Genomic DNA, 27363 nt, shown 5'->3' with positions numbered 1-27363 from the left:
GGCATCCCTCAGGTGGCTGGAGCAGGAGTGCCCTCTGCACGTGCCCTCTGGGGTCCAGCACACCGCAGAAGGAATCCTGAGAAGCTCTGGCCACCCTGTGTGGCCTGTCCAGGCTCATCTCTCGGGGCCTAGGGTCAGGCAGCAGTAGTTGCACAGAAATGGGGACCAGATGACTGGTACACAGTGGTGAGAAGTTCAGGAGCATAGTGGGGGTGGGTGCAGAGTGGCCACCCCACCTGCGCAGGATGAGGAGTAGCTGAGCTCAGTGAAGACAGACCCTCAAGGCACATGTGCACAACACTTGGGTGATGGGTTTATTTCATGCTCTGCGTGCATGCTGTCACTAAGGGAGAACTCAGGGTGGCCTGGGATCCTCTGGCTTAGGGAAGAGAGTCGTCCTCCTCCTCCTCTCTCCAGAGACCCTGTCATGGCCCTCCTCCCTGGGCTACAGCTCTAGGCCTTGGCCGGTTACAGCCTGGGCTGCCCGCCATGGGGTATGGCCTCACCAGGGGCTGGGTCAGACTTGCATGTCGCCCACATCCAGAATCCAATGAAGAAGAATTGGCTGCACACTACCCCCACCACATACACCAGGAAGAAGATGTGGTCGGCATCCTCAGCCCAGCTCCTTGACTCCTTCACTCCGGGAGCTTCTGGTGGGGGAAGAGGCAGGGAAAGGAGCTGTTTTTCAGGGCTCCCCCAACATGCTGGCCCAGAGCAGGAGGCTGAACCCTGGGGGCTGTCAGCCTGGATCTCTCCCTTCCTTAGATTCACAACTGCTGAATGTTTCAGTCCGGCCTGTTCCAGGCCATCTTGAGCTGAAGAAGCCCTTGTAGAGAAGCTCTGATAACAAGCACCCTTGTTATCTCAGGGAGTTTGAAGTCACCTGGGCCCTTAGGGAAGCTGCCGTTGCTCCCTGCTCCATACCTGCGTCTTCCAAGGGCAGGCACGGAGGACCCCAGGGACAGCGGAGCTAGCAGAGTGAGTGCCTGGAGCCTCTAAATAACCTCGTGATCCCCAGCGTCAGCCCTAAGTGCGCAGCCTGCCAGCTCTGCCCGTCAAAGCTGCTCCTAGACTTATGCCTCCCTCTACCCCTGCCCCAGTAAGGGTTCCCTGCCCACCTTCAGGATGCGGCCCCAGGTCCCCATGATCTTGCTGCTCCCCTCTTGGGGTTGGGATGGGGCTGCTTCTGGCCCTGAGGTGGCCCCGGGCCTGCAGTGCAGCCAGCAGCATGGTCTCCATGGTGCTGATGAAGAGCAGCAGCAGTAGCACGGTGAAGTAGTAAACTGGCGGGGCAGGAGGGTGTGGTGGGGTCAGGGCCAGGCCTGCATCCCCCGGTGCCCAGAGAGATGAGCAGAACACGCCCCTGCCCCCTCCCAGGGCTGGGTGAGGGGCACATGACTTACTGAGCAGGGGGTTGCAGGAGGAGGAGCTGGGCAGTGCCTGCACCAGGGAGGAGTGGAAGACCAGATAGCCCAGCAGCAGGGTCACCTTGTAGGCAATGCGCTCGGTGGCCCGGAGGGGCAGCAGCCCCCCGCACATGTCCGCTAACAACAGCGCCTCCCCAGGTACCAGCAGAGCTATGATGGCCTTCAGCGCTGTGTTCTGCAGGCGCAACTGGGAGAAAGTTGGGGCTTTGTGGGAGGGCATCAGGGGCCCGAACCGCTGAAGGGTGGCCCTGTGGCCTCTGCCACATGCTTCACACCCCTGCCAGCCCTGTGTGCGCCATGTCCCATGTCCTGACTCACCGTCACCTGGAAGCAGGGCACCAGCTGCCGGGGAGGGATTTGGGTCTCCAGACCCCAAACTACATATTCCCTCTTGACACTCACAATCTCGTTCACTGCATGGGCTCGGAACTCCAGCTCTAGCACTGGAAGGGGGCAGGGGAAAGTGATGAAGCAGGAAAAAGGTCCCCCTGGTCCTGACTCTCTCTTGGGAGTGAATGGCAGGGACTAGCCAGGTGCCCAGGGCTGATGGAGACTTCTGATGGTGGCTGGGGGCAGACCAGGAGGTTAGCATGCTCTGTGCAACACCCCACATTCCCTCCAGCTGGGGGAAGGGCCTCCTCAGGTTCACAGGTGAATTTTCATTATGAAACTAAATGCATGTGGCACCACTTCTCAGAGGGGGGTGTGGTTATGGATGCATCCCCCAGTATATCTCATGCCTGCAGTATTAGCCTCAGGGGGCAGCTGCTGTAGTATTTCCTAGAAGGCAGGGATGTGAGGCAAGGGTTGGGGGTTCTGGGCCAAGCTGGATATCCCTCGTGGGTCTATGGGATATTTACTGGATGGTTACACCTTTAGGATGCTTCTGGGAGTAGGCTGCAGCAACCTTGGCCTCTGGCCTTGACAAAAGCAGTGCAGACACTGCCGTTTGGCCCTGGCTGTTAAGGGCGGCTGTAGTGGGGGCCGCAGCCCGGAGCAGGGGAGAGCTTGGAGGTGGGCTGCCATTTGAGTGGGAAGTGCAGGTGAGAGGCACGCTCTGCTCTAGGATCTCTTCAGCTCCCCTAAGCCTGAGGTGGCCCAGTATGAACACAGGCTGGCTGAAGGCCCCCCCAGGGCCCCCCCCAGGTCACATGTCTGCTGGAGGCCAGAGGCTGCACCTCCCCCCTCCCCGCCTCCAGCTCCTGTCCTGTCAGCACCGGTGTTGCTGAGAGCATAGAAGCTGAGGTTGCAGTCGCTCTGGTCCCTGGGGAAGTGGAGGAGCTCAAAGTCACAGTTGGTCTCCGTGGTGAGGGCCAAATACAGGTCGACGTGGCCATCAGGGCCCACTCTGGCCCGCGGGCTCTGGTCCTGCCAGTCCACCCAGAGCCTGTTGTGGAGGAGGGAGATACCACAGCTGGAGGCTCGGCTGCTTCTCAGAAGGGGGTGGAGGGGGAGACCCTAGCATAGCCCAGCTACCCTCTACTGGCATCCAGGTTCCAGAAGGGTGAGGGGGGCACAGGACAGTGGGGTGCACCTGTGGCCTGGCAGGGCCACCAGAGGGGCAGAGTCACTAAAGAGGACCTCCTGGCCCAGGAACTCCCTCCTCACTTACGCCTCCTGAATAGTGAGTCCCGGAGTCCAGAGTGAGTCCCAGGGCAGTGTGAGTGCATGCTGTGGGTACAGGCTCGCATTCCAGGCCAGGCGAGTATCCACCCAGGACTGGGGACGTAAAGAAGGCATTAAGGCTCCCGCTCCCGAGTATCTACAAGTCAGTTGGCTTGGCAGTTTGATGAAGGCTGGTACTTCTGAGCTGGACAAGAGAAGGGTCTCCAGTCCCACCTTCCCCGCCCCCTGCCCCAGACACTCACCAGCCGAAGCAGCAGCATGGAGGACACTGTGTACCGCAGGATGTCCTGAGGGAGGGGCAGTGTGTCACCTGGGGGTGGGCGCAGGGGGACAGAAGAGGCAGGAGCCCCCACCGCTTGCTGGGGCTCAGTGGTTAGTGCCCTGCTCTCTCTTTGGCCTGAGGACACTTACCACATTAAACACATTGGACACGAACACTTGCACATCCACGAGCAGGGGCGCGCTGCCATTGTTTGGAATCTGGATGGTTTCCTGAACCCCCTGGGGCTGGCTGAAGTTGAAAAAGGATGGCCAGGCTGAAGGACAGAAGTCAAGGTCATTTGGGTGGGAGCCCTGGCTGCCAAATCCCAGAGCTTAATGACTTTACCTTCTCCACCTACCAACTGTTGGCGAGCGAAAGCCCCGCCCCTGGACCAAGGGCCCCGTGGTGCCCAGCCTGAGGAAGGCCAGCAGCAGCAGCAGGAGCCGCGGGGCCATCGTCAGTGGCTGCATGGAGGGCTGGATGGAGCAGCACAGCCTAAACTGCAACCTCAGTTTCAGTTGCTTCTCCGGGGGCCTGGGTGGTTAGTCAGAGGCAGCTGCTCTGTGCAAGAGCTCTGGGGCCTTGGAGCTGGCACCCCACCCTCACCCTCACCCCTGAGCCAGGGTTCCGCAAACACCTGAAGACAAAGCCCAGGACCCAGCCCCGCCCACTGTGCACCTGCCTAGGCTTCCCGGCCCCGCTTCATTTCCACCATCTGGAATCAGCCCTATTCAAAGACTGCCAAGTGGATCAGGCAAGTACAGATTCCCCCCAACAAACACACACACACACACACACACACACACACACACACACACCCCTTTCCCAAACTCGGTCCTTCCAGTCTGGGCAGATGCCACAGGCCTTCCCTGCTTTCTTGTAGCGGGTGCCTGCTGGGTTAAATATTCAAGCCCTTGCCAAAGTGCCCTGCGCTCAACATCCTGAGATCCATACATGCCGGAGTTTTCCTGCGTCTGCTCAAACACTGAGCTGATTAAAAAGCCTTGAAAGGCTCAAGAACCCCAGGAGTGGGGCAAACTTGGGGCAGGGCAACGGGATTCACCGCCTGCTCCAGCCCAGCAGTGCCTTAGAAGCGCTCCTGGGTGCCCTGAAGCAGGACTGGTGGGGGTGAGGGGCAACTTTTCCTGGCCTCATGGAAACTCATCTGCTGGAGGCCTGACTCGGGGCAGCTATAGCCTGTAGCCAGGGAAGGAGCCCCAAGGCTGCAAGTGGGTGAGCACTGATCTGGCTGCAGACACTCCAAACGCCCCAGAGAGCTGGGAGTAGGGAGTGACCTGCCACTCGCTGGTGCTTGAACATTACTCCGAACATGCATAGTGTCTGCGCCTCCCCGACTTACGGACCTCGCTTAAGCACTCGGCCTGCCTTTGTCGCAGGCACAGCTGGCCGCTGGTGCGGCCTTGCATGTATGCCAGGCGCCTCTGGATGGCCGTGTGCAGAGAGCCTTCTTTGACCCGTGCTCCCCAGTCAGGGATTTCTATGGGGACTTTAACTTGGCTGCCTTGGCTGCAGGCCACTCTCTTTCTCTGTGGCTCAGCAGAGCACCTTGGGCGCATTCATCCAGAGCTCCCCCGTCAAGTCCCAGAGGCTGCAGATCACAGAGCCCCACAACTGTGAGATATGTGGACACACAGCGCGTGATTTCACATGAAAAGGTTTGCATCTTTTTTAAAAAAGATTTTATTTATCCACAAGACACACACACACACAGAAGCAGAGACACAGGCAAAGGGAGAAGCAGGCTCCGTACAAGGAGCCCGATGCGGGACTCGATCCGGGTACTACCGGGATCAGGCCCTGGGCCGAAGGCAGGCGCTAAACCGCTGAGCCTCCCAGGGATCCAGGTTTGTGTATTTTATTAACAGAGGAAATTCCCTCCCTGATCCCTCGCCCCCCGACTCCAATCCTTTAACACAAAAGCATAATCGCTAAGTGTCCTCAGGTCGCATTAACCGTCGGGATGCCACTGGGGGCATTTCGGTCCCGCCAGGACGGGCCGGGCACCAGGCTCAAGGCTGGGCTGCTGAGAGGCGCCAGCACAGGGGCGGGGGACCCGGCCGCCTCGCTCACGTGCGTCAGGTCGGTGGACTCGCGCTCCAGCACGCTGCTGCCTCGGGGGCCCTGCGCCGCGATGCACACGCGGCCTGAGGCTCTCCGAGGGGCACGGCGCAGCAGCCCCGCACAGATCTTGCGGAAGCCCTTGCGGAAGTGCTTGGAGACGAGCGCGTAGACGATGGGGTTGACACAGGAGTTGGCATAGGAGACCAGGTGCGAGAAGATGCGCAGCGCGTACGTGGCAGGCGTAAGCGGGAAGCGGCCGAACCACACGCAGAGGATAAGCGCGTGGTGAGGCATCCAGCAGAGGCAGAAGAGCGCCGCCACGATGATGATCATGCGCGTCACCTTGCGCTTGGCGCGCCGGGCGCTGGAGCCCGCGGCCACCGGGTCAACCGCGCGCCAGAGGTAGCGCAGGGTGCGCGCGTAGGTCAGGCCGAGCACCAGCATGGGCAGCAGGTAGCTGAAGACGAAGGTGCAGAGGTCCATGGCGCGGCGGCGAGGCGCGCTCCACGCCGGGTGGCACACAGTCAGGTTGGCCAGCTGCGACTGGCGGTAGTAACTCAGGTAGGGCCCGGAGAAGAGCAGCGACAGCCCCCAGATGAGCCCGATGGCAGCCAGCGCGTTTCGAGGCGTGCGCAGCTCGCGAGAGTGCAGCGGGTAGCGGATGGCCAGGTATCTGTGGGGCAGGCCGGGAAGGGGGACGGGTGAACTGCTGGATTCGCGGGGCGCAGGGCCGGACCCTTGCACCTCGAACCCCTCACCCTCTCTCCACGAGGGTGCCCAGCGCACGGTGGCAACGCACTGGCCCGGGAGCAGCCCAGACACTCGGCTGCTTTGAGATGCGGGGCGGGACCCCGCGGCAGGGAAGGGGCGCGTGTAGGCCACTCATCTGCTCTTCCCGGGACTGACCACAGTCACACTCCAGCCGGGAGGGCACCCCAAAGTTGAACCGGCTTTGGGGCTGTGATGACCCACCAGTGAGGGTGCCCGGAGAGGTTAAGACCCAGGCTCCTTGAGCCTGGAGACATCGCGAGGGACTTGCTTAGGGAAGCAGACGCTCTATGGGTCCCACCAGCACACTCCGCGCTCGACGGAACTGGGAGGTATATGGGGGGGGGGTGTTCACCTCGCTGCCCGCCCAGGGAGGGTCAGGAGGACCTGGGGGTTGAAGGGGCCGCGGAGATATTGGACTTGGACCCAGATTTCCTCCCCAGGAATCATCCCGGTGTCCTTCCGACCGGGGCGGATGGGGGAGACCCTCCAGCGCTCTCCTCTCCCTGGGCCTGGGGCGGGGAGGGGTTGGGGCGGGCGTGTTCGCTTGAACTTTGGTGTGAGCCCTTGCGAAGGACCCACATTCCGCAGCCCGGACCAGAGTCGACTGCGCGGAGCAAACCGTGGCTTCGAGGCCAGCGAGGCGGAGGCGCCTGAGTCTCCAGGAGACACCCCGTTGGCTGTCCTGAGGCACACGATTACTGGATGGGCGACTCTGAACACATCGCTTCCGACCTCGATCTCATCCGTAAACGGGGCGCAGTAATCCTCCCGTCCCAACCTCACAGGGGCACCCAAGCCGGACGAAGCCGCGAAATTGCGATGTGCGCGGGAAACGCCGGTTTTGCCAGGCGCCCGCGGCGGCGCTGGAGAGCCGAGGTCCGCCGCGGGGAGCCGCGAGCGCGCACCTAACGGAGGGGCGCCGCAGTCCCCCGATCTTACTCGTCTCGCCCCTTGTCCCTTGCCCACCCCGGCTTGTGTTTCACTCTCTCCCGGTTCCTTTGCCTACTGAGCGCCCTTTTCTACTCTCCGCGCGCCCCTCCTCCAGCCTCCAGTCCCGCTTTCTTCTCCAGCCCACACCTGGGTGCCTGACGCTCCCCGCCCCCAGGGGGCCCGCCAGGGCGCTCGCTCACCTGTCCAGGGAGACGGCGGCCAGCGTGAAGCTGCTGGCGTACATGGTGAGGAAGATGAGGAAGTGCACGGCCTTGCAGAGCAGCGAGCCGAACACCCAGCCGTCCAGGGTGTAGATGGTGGCCTGGAAGGGCACGCAGCACAGGATGAAGCACAGGTCGGCCACGCCCAGGTTGAGGATGAACAGGTTGGTGGTGCTGACCGCCTGGCCGCCGCGCAGCAGCACCGCCAGCACCAGGGCGTTGCCCACGGTGCCCACCAAGAAGATGAGCGCGAACAGCATGGGCACGATAACCGCCTCGGGCTGCCAGCCGTCCCTGCCGCCCGCCTCCCTCGCGTCCTCGGCCCCGGGGCCGCCCGAGCCGTTCATGGCGCCCCCGACCCGGGGCTGCCCGAGCTCCTGCCGCCGTCTGGGTTCCGGGGAGCCCGGCGCTCCCGCGGTTGCAGCTGCTGCGGCGCCCAGCGCGAGCCGCCCGAGCTGCGGGCGGAGCAAGCCTTGACCGGCCGGGGCGGGATGTGGGGGTGCGCGGGGGTCAGGGGGAGGAGCGAGCAGCCGGAGGGGTGGGCTGGGCCCCGCCGCGGCCCTGCGCTCGGGGAAGGGCTGGGGGACGGGTTGCGGTGGCCCGCCGGGGGACCCGGGCCGTCGGCGACGGCAGCGCGCTCCAGCGCCCCGGGCCTGTCTGGGCGGCCGGGAGCGCCCCGCCTGGGACCGCGCGTCCCTCTCCTGCGGCCCGGCCTCCCCGGAAGATTCCCGGGCGACCCTAAGCGGGGCGGGGAGGTGACCAGCGCGGAGGTGAACGGAGGGGCCGCGGCTTTCCACAGCCGGGAGGGGCCCGCCCGCCGCCTGCTCCGCGCCTCTTCTGTGCGCCAGTCCCTGCCCTTGGCGCTGTGCCTCAGTTTCTTTGGCCCCGGGGGATCACAGTACCTTCTGGGAGGGCTCTAGTGAGCACGGACTGAGATGGGCGGCCTGAAGCCAGTTAGTTGAATCTCAGCCAATCAAGGTCCTGTCTCCTTGCCTTAGATATCCAAAAAGGGAAAACATTAAGGAAATGCAAAAGAGCAGAGTTCCCTGCCCCAGGAGCGTTTTTTCCTGCGTGGTCAGGAAGGTGTTTAGGTTGCAATAAAACTCAAATACTTGTTTCTGATTTTAACGTATTAAGCATCTAGCGCTTGTGACTCGGAATCATTGCTGTTTCTGTAGGATTATCCACATCCCCCCCTCCCGGATCACTGGGTCTGAAAATCATCACCTTCTGCCACTGAAGTGTGACCTCTGCTTCATTTCTCTGCCCTGCTCGTTGGGTCCCAGTGTGGAACATTCCTTTTCCTCCTCCCACCCGCACCCCAGAATCTCAGCCCTGAAGCCTACTCCCACTCCTTGGTCAGGGAAACATTATCCATACCCCTGCCCTGCCTGCCTATTCAGGGATAGAAAGACAGCAGTTCATGTTCATGAGTTGCTTGCCATTCATTCATTCATTCATTCATTCATTCATTCAGCATTCATTAAGTATCTACCCCTTTCCAGACATTGTTCTGGGTCCTTAGTATATACTGGTGAGCTCTAGAAAGATCAAGGCCTTCCATGAACTTACTCTTCGCAGAAGAGACAGACAATAAACAAAATTCAAGTGAGTTTTTTAAAGATTTTATTTATTCATGAGAGACACACAGAGAGAGGCAGAGATGCAGGCAAAGGGAGAAGCAGGCTCCATGTAGGGACCCCGATGTGGAACTCGATCCCAGGACCCCAGGATCACTCCTGGAGCTGAAGGCAGATGCCCAACCGCTGAGCCACCCAGGCGTCCCTCAAGTGAGTTATTAACCTATTACAAATTGATAAATACTAGCAGGAAAAGTAGATCAGGGTAAGGGAATTGGGAGTACCATAGCGGTGGTGATGGTGCAATTTAAAATAAGGTGGCCAGGGTCACTGGGGTGGATCAGTCAGTTGAGCATCTGACTATTTTTTTAAAATATTTTATTTATTTATTCATGAGAGACACACAGAGAAAGAGAAAGGCAGAGACATAGGCAGAGGGAGGAGCAGGCTTCATGCAGGAAGCCCGATGTGGAACCCGGGCTCGGGTTCTGGAACCCTGGGATCATGCCCAGAACCAAAGGCAGACACTCAACCACTGAGCCACCCAGACATCCTGAGCTCTGACTCTTGATTTCAGCTCAGGTCTTGATATCAGGGTGGTGAGTTCAAGGTCTGCATTGGGCTCCCCGCTGGGCATCAAACCTACTAAAATAAAAAAAAAAATAAAATAAAATGCACTAAAATAAAATAATAAAAATAAGGTGACCAGATAGACTTCATTAGGAAGATGACATTTGAACAAAGGCTTGAAGGAGATGAGGGACCTAGAGTAGCAAGTATCTAGGGGAAGAGCATTCCAAAGAGTCAGTGCGAAGATTCCAAAGCAAGAATATGCCTGTGTCCCTAAATAAGGAAGCTCCTATGGCTTGAGTTGATGAACAAGAAGGAGATTGGCAGGAGATGAGGTGACAGGCATAACACTGAGGGCTTTTTCCATTGCAAGGAACATGGCTTCTAGTCTGAGTGAAATGAGGAGCCACTGCAAAGTTTTGACCAGAGGACCAACACCACCTGACTTACTTTAAAAAAAAAATCTTCAGTGAAATATAATCCCCATAACATACAATTTATCCACTTAAAGGGTGCATTTGGTTTTTTTTTTTTTAGAAATATTCTTTTTTTTAAATATTTTTTAATTTTTATTTATTTATGATAGCCACAGAGAGGGAGAGAGAGAGAGAGAGAGAGGCAGAGACACAGGCAGAGGGAGAAGCAGGCTCCATGCACCGGGAGCCCGACGTAGGATTCGATCCCGGGTCTCCAGGATTGCGCCCTGGGCCAAAGGCAGGCGCCAAACTGCTGCGCCACCCAGGGATCCCCTGCATTTGTTTTTTAATATATTCAGAGTTATGCAGCCATCACATATAATCAATTTTAGAACATTCTTCCCCAAAGAAACTCCTGCCCTTTCTTTACCCATCAATCTCCAATCTCCACCCCTACCCCCAGCCCCAGGCAATCATTTTCTGTCTGTATGGATTTGCCAATTCTGGACATTTCTTTTTTTTTTTTTAATTCTGGACATTTCAAGTATATTTTTAATTTTATTTTCTTAAGGTTTTATTTGTTTATTTACTTATTTAAGTAATCTCTACACCCAATATGGGGCTCAAACCCATGAGCCTGAGATCAAGAGTCACAAGCTCTACCAACTGATCCAACCAGGTGCCCTGTACATTTCATATAAATGGACTCCCATGATATGTGGTCTTTGGATGGCTTTATTCACTTAGCATAGTATTTTCAGGATTTGTCTGCTTTGTAGCATATATAAGTACTTTGTTGCTTTTTATGGCCAAATAATATTCCATGGTATGGTGATACCGATTCTATTTATCCATTCATTTGTTTATGAACATTTGGGAAACTTTTTTAAAAACTAGCAGCTAATAAAGTAACATCTTTTTTTATTTTTATTTTTTAAGATTTTATTTATTTATTCATGAAAGACACACAGAGAGGGCAGAGACCTAGGCAGAGGGAGAAGCAGGCTCCCTGTGGGGAACCCGATGCGGACTCGATCCCAGGACCCCAGGATCATGACCTGAGCCAAAGGCAGACGCTCAACCGCCGAGCGACCCAGGCATCCCTGGGAGAATTTTTTTAAAATATATTTTATTTTATTTTATTATTAGTAATCTCTACACCCAACATGGGGCTTGAACCCACAATCCTGAGATCAAGAGTCTCACACTCCACTGACTGAGCCAGCCGGGTGCCCTGAGACCTATTTTAGTTTTTAATTGTGGTAAAGTACACAGAACATACAATTTACCATCTTGGATATGTTAAAGCGAACTATTCAGTAATATTAAGTATATGCAAGAGTGCCTGGGTGGCTCAGTCGGTTGAGTGCCCAACCCTTTGTTTCAGCTCAGATCATGATCTCACACTCCTGGGATCAAGCTCCATGTCAGGCTCTGCACTGAGAGGAGAATCTGCTGGAGATCTCCTCTCTCCCCCTCTCTGTTCCCCTCTCCCTGCTCTTTCTTTAAAAATAAATAAATCTTTATTTTTTTAAAATTTATTTATGATAGTCACAGAGAGAGAGAGAGAGAGGCAGAGACACAGGCAGAGGGAGAAGCAGGCTCCATGCACCGGGAGCCCGACGTGGGATTCGATCCCGGGTCTCCAGGATCGCGCCCTGGGCCAAAGGCAGGCGCCAAACCGCTGCGCCACCCAGGGATCCCATCTTTAAAAATAAATAAATCTTTAAAAAAAAAGTATATTCATGTTGTTGTGCAAACAATCTCCAGGACTTGTTAATCCTACAAAATTAAAACTCGGTATCCATTAAACAATAATTCCCCTTTCGCCTGCCTCCAGCTCCTAGTAACCATCATTGTACTTTCTATGAATTTGCACTAGATACCTCATATAAATGGAATCATACCATATTTGCCTCTTTGTGATAGGCTTATGTAACTTAGCACAATATTTTCAAGCTTCAGCCACGTCGAAGCTTGTGTCAGAATTTCCTTCCTGTTTTTTAAAAAAATATTTTACTGATTTATTCATGAGAGATACAGAGGGAGGCAAAGACATAGGCAGGGGGAGAAGCAGGTTCCCTGTGGGGAGCCTGATACAGGACTCGATCCCAGGACTCCATGATCATGACCTGAGCCAAAGGTACACGCTCAACCACTGAGTCACACAGGTGCCCAGATTTTCCTTCCTTTTTAAGGCTTAATATTATTCCAATGTATGGATATACCACTTTGTTTATTCCTGGAGCACCACTGGGTTACTTCCATCTCTTGACTATTGTTAATAATGCTTCTATGAACATGAATGTACAAATACCTCTTGGAGATTCTACTTTCAATTCTTGTGGATATACACCCAGAAGTGGAACTACCAGATGGAATCATAATTCTTCAGTTTTCCAAAGAACCATCATACTGGTTTTCGCAGTGGCTGTGCCATTTTACATTTGCACCAAAAGCACACCAAGGTTCCGATTTCTCCATATCCTCTCCAATACATGGTATTTTCTTTTATCACTATTTTTTAAAAATAGTAATGATCCAGGGGCACCTGGGTGGCTCAGTCCATTGAGTGTCTGACTTTGGCTGAGGTCACAATCACTGGGATTAGCCAGGCTCAGCGAGTCCAGGTTGGGGAGTCGGTTGTGGCAGGGGTGGTGTCCATGCTCGGTAGGGAGTTGGCCTGTCTCTTGCCCTCTGACCCCCCCCGCCCACTTGTGGGCTCCCTCTCAAATAAATAAATAAATAAATAAATAAATAAATAAAAATCTTAAAAAAAAATAGTAACCATCCAAAAAATAAAAATTAAAAAAATACAGTAATCATCCTAATGGATATGAAATGATAGTTCATCGCGGGGTTGATTTACATTTCCCTAATGATTAGTGATACTGAGTAGAGACTTTAATTTCTTTCTTTCTTTGCTTCTTCTTCTTTCATTCTTTCTTAAAAGATTTTGATTATTTGAGAGAGAGAGAGAGAGAGAGAGAGAAAGCAAGCCCAAGAGCAGGGGAAGAAGGAGAAGCAGACTCCCTGAGGATCCATCCCAGGACCCTGAGATCATGACCTCTTAACCTACGGAGCCACCCAGCCGCCCCTAAATTGCCTCATTTCATCTTCATAAAAACTGTCTTAATTGGTTATCCCCATTTCACAGAGAAGGGAAAGCATTTAGAGGGAAACCAAGTTATTTGCCCAACATCTCCCAACGCATGTTGCAGAGCAGGTCTCCCTCCTGAACTGCTGGACTGCTTGCTCCCAAATCCAGGGACAAAGGTCGCCAGCAGGGCCAGGAGCCTCCCCACTTGCTGACCCCTGACCCCGCCAGCGCTTTCTCAGGGTGGGCCCCAGAGGAGAGCGCAGAGGCGCGGTTCCCTAACAGGGGGAGTGCTTCATTCGGGGAGTGTGGGAACCCCAGCTCCCCAGTATCCAGGGACGTAGACACCCCGAAACTCAAATTCCTTAGCCAACCTCCCCCGTCCTCTGCGCTTGGGACGTGAGCAGGCTCCTCCGTGCAGGGATGCAGGAGACAGAGGGGGTCCACCTTCCAGTCTTCCGCCCTCAGTGCGCGGAAAAGAGCTTAACACCTCTGGCCCCGTGCCCGAGCGCGCCCTCAACCTCGCCCGCCGCGACCCGGGAACCCGAGCCTACGCGCAGGCGCACTCCAACAAGCGGCTTAGGCGTGCGGACCCGGCCGTCGGCGGCGGAGTCCGCCGCTATCCCGTCAGGCCGTCGGGGCAGGCCTCGCTCTCTTCCGCCTCCGTGGTCCCGCCTCCTCTATCCCGTCTGTCTCTGCGGCGCTGGGGCAAGATGGCTGCCGAGAAACAGGTTCCCGGTGGCGGCGGCGGCGGCGAGCGGCGGCGGCGGCGGCGGCGGCGGTAGTGGGGGTGGACGCGGTGCCGGAGGAGAGGAAAATAAGGAAAACGAACGGCCTTCAGCTGGATCGAAGGCAAACAGAGAATTCGGGGATAGCCTGAGTTTGGAGAGTATCCTAGAGTAATCGGGCCTAACTCGCTATGACTACGTGTCGATGTGCAGGGCCGGGGGCGGGAGAGGCGGCGGGTCCCGGTACGTCCCGGGCAGGTGAGGCCTCGGGTTGCAGTTTCTCTCGCCCTTACTTTCCGGCACTCATTTACAGGGTATTGTATTTCGATCGGTCTTTTCTCGCTTCTCATTCGCCTCCCAGGCTGGGGGAGCGTCCTCTTCTCTCAAGCGGCACCGGGGGCGGGGGGGGGGGGGCGGGTATTGGGCAGAGTTTTGCAGTTTCCCTGCGCTTGCCCGCGTGGAGGGCTGGTGACGGGGATGACACTGTGGCCACCCCAGTGAGCTGCGCTCTTGGCACCTTGAATCGCTGAACTGCGGGGGGGCAATTGCAGTATTGACATTTTGTCTTAATACTTTTGTCGACAGCCGTCGGAGAATGGATAGTGAGCATTACAGTTTGATGCCCTGGCAGTGGAGCAAGGATTGAGGAAGAGCTTGTTGTTCATTTTTAATAGAAGCGTAGCTTAACATCACTTGTATGGCTTTTTTTTTTTTTTAAGATTTATTTATGATAGACACAGAGAGAGGAGAGAGAGAGAGACCCACAGGAGGAGGGAGAAGCAGGCTCCATGCCGGGAGCCCGACGCGGGACTCCAGGATCGCGCCCTGGGCCAAAGGCAGGCGCCAAACCACTGAGCCACCCAGGGATCCCCTTGTATAGCTTTCTTGAGGGGTCTGTAGGCATTTTATCTCGTGGAGAGTTGTTCAGTTGACCTGGAGGGATGGGCCTGTAGTTTACATCCAAGTGTATCACAACTGAGTGCCGTAGACACTAGTTTGTGGCTTTTTGAAATGAATAACAGATGGAGAGAATGTTAGTTGAATTTCTGAAATAACACGTTTAACTTCACATCTTAATGCTGTTTTCAGGGGTTTGGAGTTTTACTTTTTGAACCGGTGATAGATATAGTTTCAAATGGTATTAGAACGCTTTGGTTTCTTTTTTTTTTTTTTTTTTTTTTTTTTACAAAACTTACACCTTCTTATTCCTTTCTAGTTGTTGAAAGAGTCCTTATAGCGTTCAGTATTTCAACATAAGTCTGCAGAGGAGCGTTGAGGAAACTTTAGAGGGGAATTCAAATTGTAGATAAATAAAGGTCCCTGGATTTCCTAAAGTTTAGCACATGATCTTAAAATATTTTTAAGATTCTTAAAAAGAGTTTGGTCAGGGTTTTTTTTTTTTCTTTAAAAGAAAAACTAATATTTTTATGCAAGCTGTGGCCTCGTTTGGTTGGCATGCGCTAACCATAGGCTCATACAGGATCACAGCTGTTAAAGAAAAGTTAGATTTGGCAGATGCAGGAAGTTATGCAAATAGAGGAGTAGTACACGTCATTTTTAAACCTGAATCTGCTCGAATGAGTAAAATACTGGGTCCTGGTGTAAATCAGTGGGAACAACCCCAGCTTTATTCAGTAGTTAAAATCCAGCAACCTTTTTTTTAAAGCTGTTGATTTAAGGAATCCTCAATGGCTAATAATGCTCTCCTTTTTTAGTTTGAAAGTAACAGGTTTGGGGGAACAGTTTTTCTACTTGGTTAGCCATGTCCTGTGACAAGATAGCTATTGAAAATGATGACGAGACTTCAGTAGTTAATGTACTAAGTATTTCAGCAATGTTGAATGTGCTGTGGTTTGATACAAATATAGAGTAATGGGAGTATGTTCATGATTTATTTGGATTCTTACCATTGTAAGTTTTTCCTTAATCTTGGCTCTAGTTCTTCAGATAATTAAGGAATCCCAGCAGCAGCACGGTTTGCGGCATGGAGATTTTCAGAGGTATAGGTTAGTATCGTGTGCAAGATGTATGGAAATTATTGTGGAATTTTCAAACTTGGTTTGCTTTTGTTAATATCCTACTTATTTTGCTGTGTCAGTTATGCTTGGAAAGTTTGACTCTGAACTTATATTGAGTCTTTTTTTTTTTTTTTTAAAGATTTTGTTTATTCATGAGAGACAGAGAAAGAGAGGCAGAGACACAGGCAGAGGGAGAAGCAGGCTCCATGCAGGGAGCCTGACGTGGGACTTGATCCCGGGACTCCAGGATCACACCCTGGGCTGAAGGCAGTGCTAAACCACTGAGCCACCCGGGCTGCCCATACTGAGTCTTTAAAATGTCCTTCTCAAATTTAAAATTTCATAATGAATAAAAGCCAACTGTTTTATCCATTTTGCCTCATAATATGCAGATACACTGGAGGCTTTTGCTGAAAATAGCAAACAGTTATGGTAATAATTTTTGTTAATCCTAACCATATTGTCAGAGTTTTTCAGTTCCTTATTTATTTTAAAGTAAGCACTGTGCCCAACTTGGGGCTTGAACTCATGACCCCGAGATCAAGAGCCACCTGCTCCACGGAATGAGCCAGCCTGGCACCCTATATAAGGGGAATTTCTATGATATCATTATAATTTATTGGTAAACTCTGTAACAGCCTTCAAGTTGGAAAACAAATTTAATATAACTCTTAAACATAGATGCCTAGTGTATAATATAATCCAGTATTTTGGAAGCAGAAGTATCCATTTCATATTGAAGATACAGGCTTTGGCTACTGGACTTTTTTTTTTTTTTTTTTAAGATTTTATTTATTTCTCCGTCTGCTTGTGTCTCTGCCTCTTCTCTGTGTCTCTCATGAATAAATAATAAAAAAAAAACTTTTAAAAAATATTTATTTATTTAAGAGAGCGTGCGCATGCATGCAAGTAAGGAGAGGGAAAGTAGATTCCCAGTTGAGCAGGGAGCCCAACGTGGAGCTGAATCCCAAGATCCCAGGAGCCAGGGATCATGACTGAGCCAAAGGCAGACGCTCAACTGACTGAGCCACCTAGGCACCACTGGCTATAGGACTTTAAAAAGTGCTAGTAAAGAAAACACTCTACAGATTGTAAGGAGTGAGCCTTGTTGTAGAGGGTCCACAGTGCTCGGGCAGCATGAGCAAGGTGGAGAGTGGAGAAAATGAACTTTTTTTTTTTTTTTTTTAAGATTTTATTTATTTGACAGAGAGAGCACAAGTAGGGAGAGGGAGAGAGGGAGAAGCAGGCTCCTGGCTGAGCAGGGAGCCCAACTTGGGACTTGATCCCAGGACCCCAGAGTCATGACCTGAGCTGAAGGCAGATGCTTGACCGACTGAACCACCAGGGTACCTTAAGCCCTGGTAACTTGTGCAGGTGATAGTGTAGGAGTGATGGGAAGCTATGAAAAGGTTTTAATTGGAGACTGTTACAACTTGGGTTTTTTTTGTTTGTTTGTTTGTTTTAATAAGGAAATTTTCAAAAACAGATGTAGAGCTACTGTAATTAATCCATCACTCAGTTATTACAGCGGTCAGCTTTTTGCCCTCTATCTGTTCCCTCTTTTTTCTTTTAAAGATTTTTAAAATTTATTCATGAGAGAGGCAAACCACTGAGCCACCTAGGGATCTCCCCCCCCCCCCCTTATTTTTAAATTAAGCTCCATGCCATTGTGGGGCTGGAACTCACAACCGTGGCTCAGGTCATGATCCTGGGGTCCTGGGATCGAGTCCCACATCAGGCTCCCAGCAGCTTGATTCTCCCTCTCTCTATGTGTCTGCCTCTCTCTGTGTGTCTCTCATGAATAAAATATTTTTTTATTGAAAGATTTTTTTTACCATTCTATTGAAGTATAATAAGTTTTTCACAACCTGTAACCGGCAGACATTATCAGCATCCCTGAAGTCCCTGTTTTGCTCCTTCTAATCACAAACCCTTCCTCCCCAAAGGTCCCCACAACCATGATCCCTGACACTGAGATTAGGTTTGAAATGTGTTTTTGGCAACACCAGTCATACTGCCCTGCATCAGTAAATGCGAGATGGTGTGTGGTGTCTGTGGAAACTATAAGTAGAACACCTCAAACCTTTGGCCTTACTTTGTTATCAAACCTGCTATTGCAAGTACTGTCAGCTTGCCTGAATTGTCGTTTTCTTTCAGGGGCTACTGTTCCCGTAGACAAAGACGTCTTCGGAAAACACTCAACTTCAAGATGGGGAACAGGCACAAATTTACAGGGAAAAAAGTAACTGAAGATCTTCTGACTGATAACAGGTACTGCATGCTCCATGCTAGTTGTTAAATACTTCTTGCTAATACATGTATCAAGCACTTATGTATTAGACGCTGTGCCAGAACTCTATCTCAGGTGATGCTTCTCGCAGCTCTCTGGAATAGACACGTGTACTATTAAGTTATAAGATGAGGAAACTGAGCCTCACAGAGGTTCAGTAAGGTTTTCAGGAGCTGTGCTGGAGAGCTGAACACTGGAGTCTGCAGTTAGGACCTGATGGGGTATTGGTGAGGGTTCTGGAATACAAGTTTCAGTGTATACTTAAATCCATGCATCTTAAATGGAATCTGTGTGTGAATTACTCTTGGAGAGTTTTGTGTTTCAGTGCTGAATGTAACCATGCTTAACATTCACAGAAGGATCAGTCTGTCAAGCAACATGTAGTAGAGGTGTCTAGGCCAGTTCCTCAGATTTCAGCCTGTGGGCCAAATTGGTCCTTTTGCCATCTGTTTTGGTAAAGTGCTTTTTGTTTGTTTTGTTTTGAGTGAGAGCGCATTTGGGGGTGGGAGGGGATGAGCAGAGGGATAGGGAGAATCTTAAGCAGACTCCACGTTTAGTGCAGAGCTGCTGTGGGCTGTCTCACTACCCTGAGATCATGATCTGAGCTGAAATCAAGAGTTGGATGCTTAACTCACTGAGCCACCCAGGCGCCCCCGTGTTTGTAAAGTTTTATTGTCACACAGCCATTTATTTAGGTATTGCTTATAGCTGTTTTTGTGCCAGAGGAGCAGGGTAGTTGTGACAGACACCATATGGCCTATAAAACCTAAAATGTTTACTGTTGAGCTCTTTACAAAAAAATGTTTGCTGTCCCCTAATCTAAATATGTGGCCAGGACAGAGCGAGACACCATCTTGGACATAGAAGAGTTGGAGAGGCACAGTTCTTGAACCTGGTTGACTGTGATCTTGTTGAGAGATACTGGTCAAGTTCAAAACAAGGAGCACTGTAGCTGCTGTATTGTATGTCATTTACTCTTAAGAATTCTTAAGTCTTGGGCAGCCCGGGTGGCTCAGTGGTTTAGTGCCGCCTTCAGCCCAGGTTGTGATCCTAGAGACCCAGGATCGAGTCCCACATCGGGCTCCTTGCATGGAGTTTGCTTCTCCCTCTGCCTGTGTCTCTGCCTATCTGTGTCTCTCATGAATAAATAAATAAAATCTTAAAAAAAAAAAAAAAAAAAGAATTCTCAAGTCTTGAAAGTTGGTTGTTTTGTTTTTTTAAGTAATCTCTATACCCAGCGTGGGGCCCGAACTCACAGCTCAGAGATTAAGAGTCATATGCTCTTCTGACTGAGCCAGCCAGGCGCCTGGGGGTGGGGGTTTGTTGATTGGGAAACCAGGAAGCCAGTGTTGAGGAGGCTGGACCTTGAGGGATTTCTGAGAGGAAAGAACATTCTGTGTGAGGGAAACAGAATGCCTAGGTGTCTGACTGTACTTTAAGAATTATAATACTCTGGATGGTTGTTAGCTGCTGCTCAGGCAGTAGAGAGGCTGGGAGCTAGGTGTATGGAGGCACAGAAAACTAGAGCTTAGAGACCGTGGTGGGATTCAGCAGGATGTATCAGCTAAATCTAATGAGAACAGGTTAGGAAGGATCTCTTATAGTGGGATCTTTTATTTTGAAGAGACAAGATTAAGCTGATGTTTAAGGAATATTAAGGTATTAGTTTCACAAAAGATTCTCCAGTGGGCAGCCCAGGTGGTTCAGTGGTTTAGTACCAGCTAGCCAGCTAGTGGTGCCTTCAGCCCAGGACGTGATCCTGGAGACCCAAGATCAAGTCCCACGTCAGGCTCCCTGCATGGAGCCTGCTTCTCCCTCTGCCTGTGTCTCTGTCTCTCTCTCTCTCTCATGAATGAATGAATGAATAAATAAAATTTAAAAAAAGAGATTCTCCAGTATAACAATAAAGTGACTAATTTAATCGGTCCTTAATAAGTGCCAAACTCTGGTTTAAGTATGTTACATGTATTACTGCATGGGAGATTGAGGCACAGAAAGGTTAGTACTTTGTCCAACATCACATAGCTAGTGACGGATGACACTGAGATTCCAATCCTGACTCTAGAGCCTTTTTCTTAATCACTTCAGTATATTGCTTCTTAAGAACTTAGTTTTCAGTTGGGTTTGGATGGAAGTGACGTTTATTCAAAGATGAGGCCCAGTTGTGTGCCTGGACTGCCTCTTTGCTAAAATTGGGGTGGGATAAGTCTGGGTTTGTCAAGTTGAGGTGGTAGCAGTGTTTTTAGTGAGACGTGTCTGATAGGTGGTTAGAAACTTGAGGTGGAGCCTGGTCAGAGATACCGATCAAATGCCATGATCAATACTGTGAGAAGAGTAGTTCTGAGGAGGAAAGCCAGGCAGGGCGTAGAGAGAAGTTGAGAGGCTGAAGCTTGTGCCTTAGGGAATATCAGAGTCTGATGCTCCTGGTGTTCATCATGTTCTCTCTCATTTAGATATTTGCTTCTGGTTCTGATGGATGCTGAACGAGCCTGGAGCTATGCCATGCAGCTGAAACAGGAAGCCAACACTGAACCCCGAAAACGTTTCCACTTGTTGTCTCGCCTTCGCAAAGCTGTGAAGCATGCGGAGGAATTGGAACGCTTGTGTGAGAGCAATCGCGTGGATGCCAAGACCAAGTTAGAGGCTCAGGTCAGTGACTTAACGTCTGCTTTGCTTTATTGCGAAGATTGGAGACATGACTTTATGGTTAAAAAACATTTTCTTTCTTTCTTTCTTTTTTTTTTAATTTAAATTCAGTTAGCAGGGCAGCCCGGGTGGCTTAGCGGTTTAGTGCCGCCTTCAGCCTAGGGTATGATCCTGGAGACCCTGGATCAAGTCCCATGTCGGGCTCCCTGCATGGAGCCTGCTTCTCCCTCTGCCTGTGTCTCTGCCTCTTTCTCTCTGTGTCTCTCATGAATGAATAAATAAAATCTTTTTTAAAAAAAAATTTAGTTAACATATAGTGTATTAATTAGTTTCAGACGTAGAGTTCAGTGATTCATCAGTCTCATAATATCCAGTGCTGATACATCACGTGCCCTCCTTAGAACAGTTTCTTAATATTATAAATTGACGGGAGAGGAAATAACATGGTCTTGCTTTTTCAAGGCAAAGTTGGCTTCTCTTTTGTTTTTGAGCTCTTGGTTTGTTTTGTTTTCTTCCCCCCACTTTATGTATGTATATATGTAATTTCTGCACCCAGGGTGGGCCTTCAGCTCGTGACCCTAAGATCAAGAGTCACATGCTCCACCAACTGAACCAGCCAGGTGCCCTGAGCTCCTGGTTTTTAATAATCAGCTTTAACTTTTTTTTTTTTTTTTTAATTTTTTTTTTTTTTTTAATTTTTATTTATGATAGCCACAGAGAGAGAGAGAGAGAGGCAGAGACACAGGCAGAGGGAGAAGCAGGCTCCATGCACCGGGAGCCCGACGTGGGATTCGATCCCGGGTCTCCAGGATCGCGCCCTAGGCCAAAGGCAGGCGCTAAACCGCTGCGCCACCCAGGGATCCCTAATTAATTGAATTTAAATAAAATTAAATTTTAAAAAATGCAGAGTCCTGAAAAAAAAATGTTCCATTTTGTGAACTTCCCAGATCTAAGAGTCAAGCTTTTTATCTTCATTTTCAGAGATGCATGAACTTTTTTAAAAAAGTTAAAGCTGGGATCCCTGGGTGGCGCAGCGGTTTGGCGCCTGCCTTTGGCCGGGGCGCGATCCTGGAGACCCGGGATCGAATCCCACGTCGGGCTCCCAGTACATGGAGCCTGCTTCTCCCTCTGCCTATGTCTCTGCCTCTCTCTCTCTCTCTCTCTCTCTCTCTCTCTCTCTCTCTCTGTGACTATCATAAATAAATAAAAATTTAAAAAAAATTTCAATTAACATATAGTGTACTATTAGTTTCAGAGAAATGAGAATTTATTTATTTTCATTTTTTTATTGGAGTTCAATTTGCCAACATATAACACCCAGTGCTCATCCCATCAAGTGCCCCCTCAGTGCCCCTCACCCAGTCACCCCATCCCCCCGCTCACCTCCCCTTCCACTACCCCTTGTTCGTTTCCCAGAGTTAAGAGTCTCTCATGTTTTGTCACTCTCTGATTTTTCCCATTTTCTATCCTTTCCCCTATAATCCCTTTCACTATTTTTTATATTCCCCATATGAGTGAAACCATATAATGATTGTCCTTCTCCGATTGACTTAACTTCACTCAGCATAATACCCTCCAGTTCCATCCACGTCGAAGCAAATGGTGGGTATTCTTCATTTCTAATGGCTGAGTAATATTCCATTGTATATATAGACCACATCTTCTTTATCCATTCGTCTGAGAATTTTTAACTTATTTATTCATGAGAGAGACAGAGAGAGAAAGAGGCAGAGACACAGGCAGAGGGGGAGAAGAGAGAGAGGCAGAGACACAGGCAGAGGGAGAGGAGCAGGCTCCATGCAGGGAGCCTGGCATGGGACTCAGTCCTGTGTCTCCAGGATCAGACCCTGGGCTGAAGGCGGGCTGGATGTTGAAGTAGTTCCCTTCCCCCCTTCCAGGCTTACACGGCTTACCTCTCAGGAATGCTGCGTTTTGAACATCAAGAATGGAAAGCTGCAATTGAAGCTTTTAACAAGTGCAAGTAAGTGGTCTGATTCAAAAGCTATGGCCAGTTTCACTTGTATATAGTTCCATTCAGGCTGCAGATCATCTGATAAGATTGTTTCTAGAGAAGTACAATTATTTATTTAAGATTTATTTATCTTAAGAGTGCACGCAGGAGAGAGCACACAATGGGGAGGACAGAGGGAGAGAGAGAATCTCAAGCAGACTCCCTACTGAGCAAGGAGCCTGACATGGGGCTCAGTCTCATGACCTCAAGATCATGACCTGAGCTGAAATCAAGAGTTGGACACCCAATCAACGGAGCTAGCTCCAGTTATTTATTTATTTTTCATTTCCTTTAGGAATATTGATTATTCTCATTCATCCTTAGAACCATGCTAATTCTCATAATTGATAGAAGGGTCTCAAAATGCCATGTTTTGTTTTTAGCTGATGTGTTCCCTTTTATTTTCTTAAAATAAGGCTGTTGTGAAAGCTAATATTTCTTTCCTCACAGAACTATCTATGAGAAACTAGCCAGTGCTTTCACAGAAGAGCAGGCTGTGCTATACAACCAACGTGTGGAAGAGATCTCGCCTAATATCCGCTACTGTGCATATAACATTGGTGAGCAGAGGCTGAGTTGAGCAGAAATGGGTGGGTTGGTGGTAGTTCATCTCAGAGAGCCCTAGAGAATTTATTTAACTTTCACGCTTTCTTTGTCCCTGCCTCCATCCTTGGCATGGGTTTTGGCTGATGAGAAAAGTAGAGCTGTCGAAGTCAGCCCAGCTTAAAATCACAGAATGCAGTTCCTTTGCTTTGTTTCCATCATGCCAAGTTCTGTACTCCTCAGGAGCTTTGTAAAGGGACTTGGGGTTCACCAAACCTTGCTTCTGTAAGGGGAAGAGCTCAATTTGAATCTAGTGGTTCTTGAGAGAACAGACCAGACCCTTGAGGATTTCCACTCAATAGCTTTCTCTTTCTCAGGGGACCAGTCAGCTATCAATGAACTCATGCAGATGAGATTGAGGTCTGGAGGCACTGAGGGTCTCCTGGCTGAAAAATTGGAGGTAATGTAGTCTGTACATTTTTGTGAACTCTTTGGTTTAAAAAAGTCCAGAAAAAGAAGTAATCCATAATCTCAATACTCAGCATAATTACTACTAATATGTGTATATTTCTATCCCTGTTTTTTTTTTTTCTTTAAGATTTTATTCATTTATTTGGTGGGCTGGGGGATGGAGCACACAAGCAGAGGGAGCAGCAGGCAGTGAGAGAGGGGGAGCCAACTCCCCCCTGAACAGGGAGCCTGATGTGGAGCTCCGTCCCAGGACCCTGGGGTCCCAACCTGAGTCAAAGACTCAACCAACTGAGCCACCCAGACGCCCCGTATATCCATGTATTTTTAATTAAAAACTTTTTCATTTAATATTGTAAAGTATTCAATTTTTTTATCTCACTTATTTTCTAAGTAAGTAATGTAGGCAAATTAAAAAAGGAAATACAAAAGGTGGGGGAGAACTAAAATGGTAAAATCAGAGGTAACCATTACATACGTGTGTATGTGTATGTATGATTTTATTGATTTATTTAGAACGAGAAAGAGCCCAGGTGGGGGAAAGGGCAGAGGGAGAAGGGGAGCAAGAAACCCGAGCAGACTCCCTGCTGAGTGCAGAGGCTGACTCAGGGCTCAATCCCACAACCCTGAGACCACACAACCTGAGCCAAAACAGTCAGATGCCTAACCGACTCAGCCACCCAGGCACCCTGAAAAGGCATATATTTTCTAAATGGGATCTCAGTGTAGTGTTTAATGTGTTTTTTAAATACAATATCCCAAGTATTTTTTTTTCACTTCGGTAAATATTCCTACACTGTCATATCTTGATAGCCATGTGATACTCTTGTATTGAAGTCGGCTTCACATGAGCACTTCGCTGTTGTTAAGTGATAAATAATATTACCGTGAATATTCTCCTTGTACACATTTTTAGTTATTTCCTTAGGATATGTTCTTAAACATGGCATTGAATATTTTGGGAGCTTTTGATTCATAGTGATAAATTTCTTTAGATTTCTCTTAATTCAGGACATCTGGTTAGCTTAGCAGTTGGGCGTCTGCCTTTGGCTCAGGGCATGATCCTAGAGTCCCGGGATCAAGTCCCACATCAAGCTTCCTGAATGGAGCTTTTTATTCCCTCTGCATGTCTCTCTCTCTCTCTGTCTCTCATGAATAAATAAATAAAATCTTTAAAAAAAAAAAAAAAGATTTCTCCTGATTCACATTTCTGCTTGCAATATATACAAGTATGTTTTTTTCTTACACTCTTACCAAAGCTTAGTGTTGCTTTTTTTATTTAATTTTTTTAAGTTAAAATTTTTTTTAGCATTATTTTTTTAAGTAGTCTCCACATCCAACTTGAACTCACTGCCCCGATGCCAAAAATAACATGGGCACTGAACCAGCCAGGTGCCCCAATGTCGCTGTTTTAAATTTTCTGTTATCTCCTTTTCATGTTTGAATTTCTATAAATTAGGATAAATGATACACCAAGGAGGGATTTATTTATTTATTTAAGATTGTATTTATTTATTCATGAGAGGCAGGGGGGAGGGGCAGAGACATAGGCAGAGGGAGAAGCAGGCTCCTTGCAGGGCAGCCTGATGTGGGACTTGATCCCAGGACTCCAGGACCATAACCTGAACCAAAGGCAGACGCTCAATCACTGAGCCACCAAGGAGGAATTTAAATACCATTTATATATACTAGTATATAAGGTGTAATATGTTGGTTATAGAGACCACTTTCACCATCAACAACAACAATTAAAGCTTTGACTTCTGAAAACTATTTTCCAGGCATTGATCACTCAGACTCGGGCCAAACAGGCAGCCACCATGAGCGAAGTGGAATGGAGAGGGAGAACGGTTCCAGTGAAGATTGACAAAGTGAGGATCTTTTTGTTGGGATTGGCTGATAATGAAGCAGCCATTGCCCAGGTAAGGAGCAGCTGCCCGTTCTGTCATCCATATATGTTTGAAGTTGTCCTTGTGTGCTTAAGGTGTAGATGGGTGTTCATTTCTCACAAAACAAAAACTTGTCTTAATGCTATTTGGGATTTGGTCACCAAATTATTGTAAAGCCTGAGCTCATAGAAGAGTTGTTGCATTTAGAGGGCAAAGAAATTGGCAGTGGCGCTCCTCGACATGGACATAGAAATGGGAGTGGTGAGAGGCTGGCTTAATGGAAGGGGTCCTGTCCAGCCCAGCAGATGGTGCAGCAGCTTAACTGTTGCTGTCTGACCTCTTGTCCTAGCCTTCTATCCCTAAAGGGGCCCCCCCTTATTCCTGAGCCGTTTCACAAGAGCCTGGCTAAGCCAGAATATCTTGTTTGACATGTGGCATTTACGTAAAGTTCATACAAAGTGGTACTACTTGATGTTGCTTACTGACTTAATTGTTACCTGTTCATGGGTATGAACACCTGAGTTTCAGAAGATGAGAGATCCGGGTAATCTTGGTTTGTACAAAGTAGACCGTGACAAAGGCACTGTTTGGATCTCTTCCTTGAGGTGAAAAGCATCTAAAGAAAACCCCTGGCTGCTGAGCATATCTGCAGCCTCCCCATGAACCAGGGGCATTTCCTGCCACTTCACAGTAAGCTGTTGTACCCTGAGTAATTTGATTGTGGGAGTGCTTTCTTTGTTAGTTGTGCTCATGAGTTGTTTTAAGCGCCCAAACTTTTCAGTGACTTGTTCTGAAGTAGCTACACTGGGTTGAGGACACTTCAGCAGTGGAAGAGCAGAGCTGCCATCAGTGACAGTGGGACAGGAGTTCTGGCTACAGTCAGAGTTGGGGGAGGCCCAGGGAGCAGATAAATAGGGGGCTCCTTAGGAATGGGGCCACAGACATATATTAAAGGACAAGGAAAATTAACATTTATTTTAAAAAGTTATTTAGCTTAAAGTTTAGAAAAGGTAAGTGTTTTTAAGAGATCAGTTGATAGTCCCGCTTCCCATATACTTTCATTGATGTTACATTGTGCTGATAAAAAGGACAAGACTAGATTTCCTTTTAGTCTTCATATTCATAAGAGGTGTTACATATTTTTTCACTTGTTGAAATCATACCTCAATACACTTCTTTTTCTTTCTTTTTTTTTTTTTTTTTTTTAAGATTCCATTCACCCATTCATAGAGACAGAGAGAGAGAGAGAGGCAGAGACACACACAGGCAGAGGGAGAAGCAGGCATCATATAGAGAGCCTGATGTGGGACTCGATCCAGGGTCTCCAGGATCACGCCCTGGGCTGCAGGCAGCACTAAACCGCTGCGCCACCAGGACTGCCCCCTCAATACACTTTTGAATCCTGTTTTACTTATCATGTTGTAAGGATTTTCCATGGGCTTACGTATCAATTCACAAACTTTAAGAATATGCCGTGGCTACCTGGACAGAAACACCACAGAGATGAACAAAGGAGGGTCACGGTCCTCCTTAATGTCCTAGATATGCTGCTTAAAGCTTTTGTGTTTTGACGTTTTTAACCCTATGGGGTGGGTGATACTCTCATTGTACAGATGGGAAAATAGGTCTCAGAGAGACTGTATAACTTGTACACAGCCATACATGTCTGATAGAAGGGAGTGCTTGCCTGTAAACCATACCCTTTTGACTCCAAAGAGTGCATATTCCTTGAACTTTTCCACATATCAGGAAGACTAGTAACAGGATCATTTTACTTGAATAGCT

General features: G+C 49.5%; 3 protein-coding genes across 3 annotated transcripts in view; 1 reads left to right on the top strand and 2 right to left on the bottom strand.

Moving 5' to 3' along the window:
* Positions 1–465: 465 nt before the first annotated feature.
* On the bottom strand, positions 466–3773 carry ZACN (zinc activated ion channel). The gene is made up of 9 exons (XM_055315788.1): positions 3677–3773; positions 3468–3592; positions 3299–3343; positions 3043–3149; positions 2648–2817; positions 1749–1873; positions 1407–1617; positions 1122–1286; positions 466–653 (listed from the first exon to the last, which is right to left on the bottom strand). The coding sequence occupies exons 1-9, from the start codon at positions 3771–3773 to the stop codon at positions 469–471; spliced, it is 1230 nt and encodes a 409-aa protein (XP_055171763.1). The 3' UTR covers positions 466–468.
* A 1504-nt stretch (positions 3774–5277) lies between these two features.
* On the bottom strand, positions 5278–7745 carry GALR2 (galanin receptor 2). Its single transcript, XM_055313167.1, has 2 exons — positions 7302–7745; positions 5278–6073 (listed from the first exon to the last, which is right to left on the bottom strand). Exons 1-2 carry the CDS (start codon positions 7667–7669, stop codon positions 5278–5280), a joined length of 1164 nt encoding a protein of 387 aa, XP_055169142.1. The 5' UTR covers positions 7670–7745.
* Positions 7746–13698: 5953 nt separating this feature from the next.
* SRP68 (signal recognition particle 68) overlaps positions 13699–27363 on the top strand; it is a 37120-nt gene continuing 23455 nt past the window's right edge. The window contains 9 exon segments of the mRNA XM_055327805.1: positions 13699–13740; positions 13742–13874; positions 15653–15719; positions 17889–18002; positions 20475–20670; positions 22566–22648; positions 23129–23238; positions 23599–23681; positions 25471–25611. Coding sequence (XP_055183780.1) covers positions 13699–13740; positions 13742–13874; positions 15653–15719; positions 17889–18002; positions 20475–20670; positions 22566–22648; positions 23129–23238; positions 23599–23681; positions 25471–25611 — 969 coding nt within the window.

The sequence above is a fragment of the Nyctereutes procyonoides genome, unplaced genomic scaffold (genome assembly GCF_905146905.1).
Source record: "Nyctereutes procyonoides isolate TBG_1078 unplaced genomic scaffold, NYPRO_anot_genome, whole genome shotgun sequence".
Classification (NCBI taxonomy): domain Eukaryota; kingdom Metazoa; phylum Chordata; class Mammalia; order Carnivora; family Canidae; genus Nyctereutes; species Nyctereutes procyonoides.
Note: the sequence above shows the minus strand (reverse complement) of the source record. Positions and strands in the feature narration are given on the sequence as shown.

Bases quoted from the DNA above. Each gene is read 5' to 3' on its own strand.
- ZACN (XM_055315788.1), bottom strand. From the start codon at position 3,773: ATGGCCCCGCGGCTCCTGCTGCTGCTGCTGGCCTTCCTCAGGCTGGGC. The intron at 3,344-3,467 runs GTAAGTGTCCTC...CCCCTCCCTCAG, and splicing joins TGTCCAATGTGTTTAATGTG to GACATCCTGCGGTACACAGT. The intron at 1,618-1,748 runs GTGAGTCAGGAC...ACTTTCTCCCAG, and splicing joins TGCCCTGCTTCCAGGTGACG to TTGCGCCTGCAGAACACAGC.
- GALR2 (XM_055313167.1), bottom strand. From the start codon at position 7,669: ATGAACGGCTCGGGCGGCCCCGGGGCCGAGGACGCGAGGGAGGCGGGC. The intron at 6,074-7,301 runs GTGAGCGAGCGC...CCTGCCCCACAG, and splicing joins GCCGCCGTCTCCCTGGACAG to ATACCTGGCCATCCGCTACC.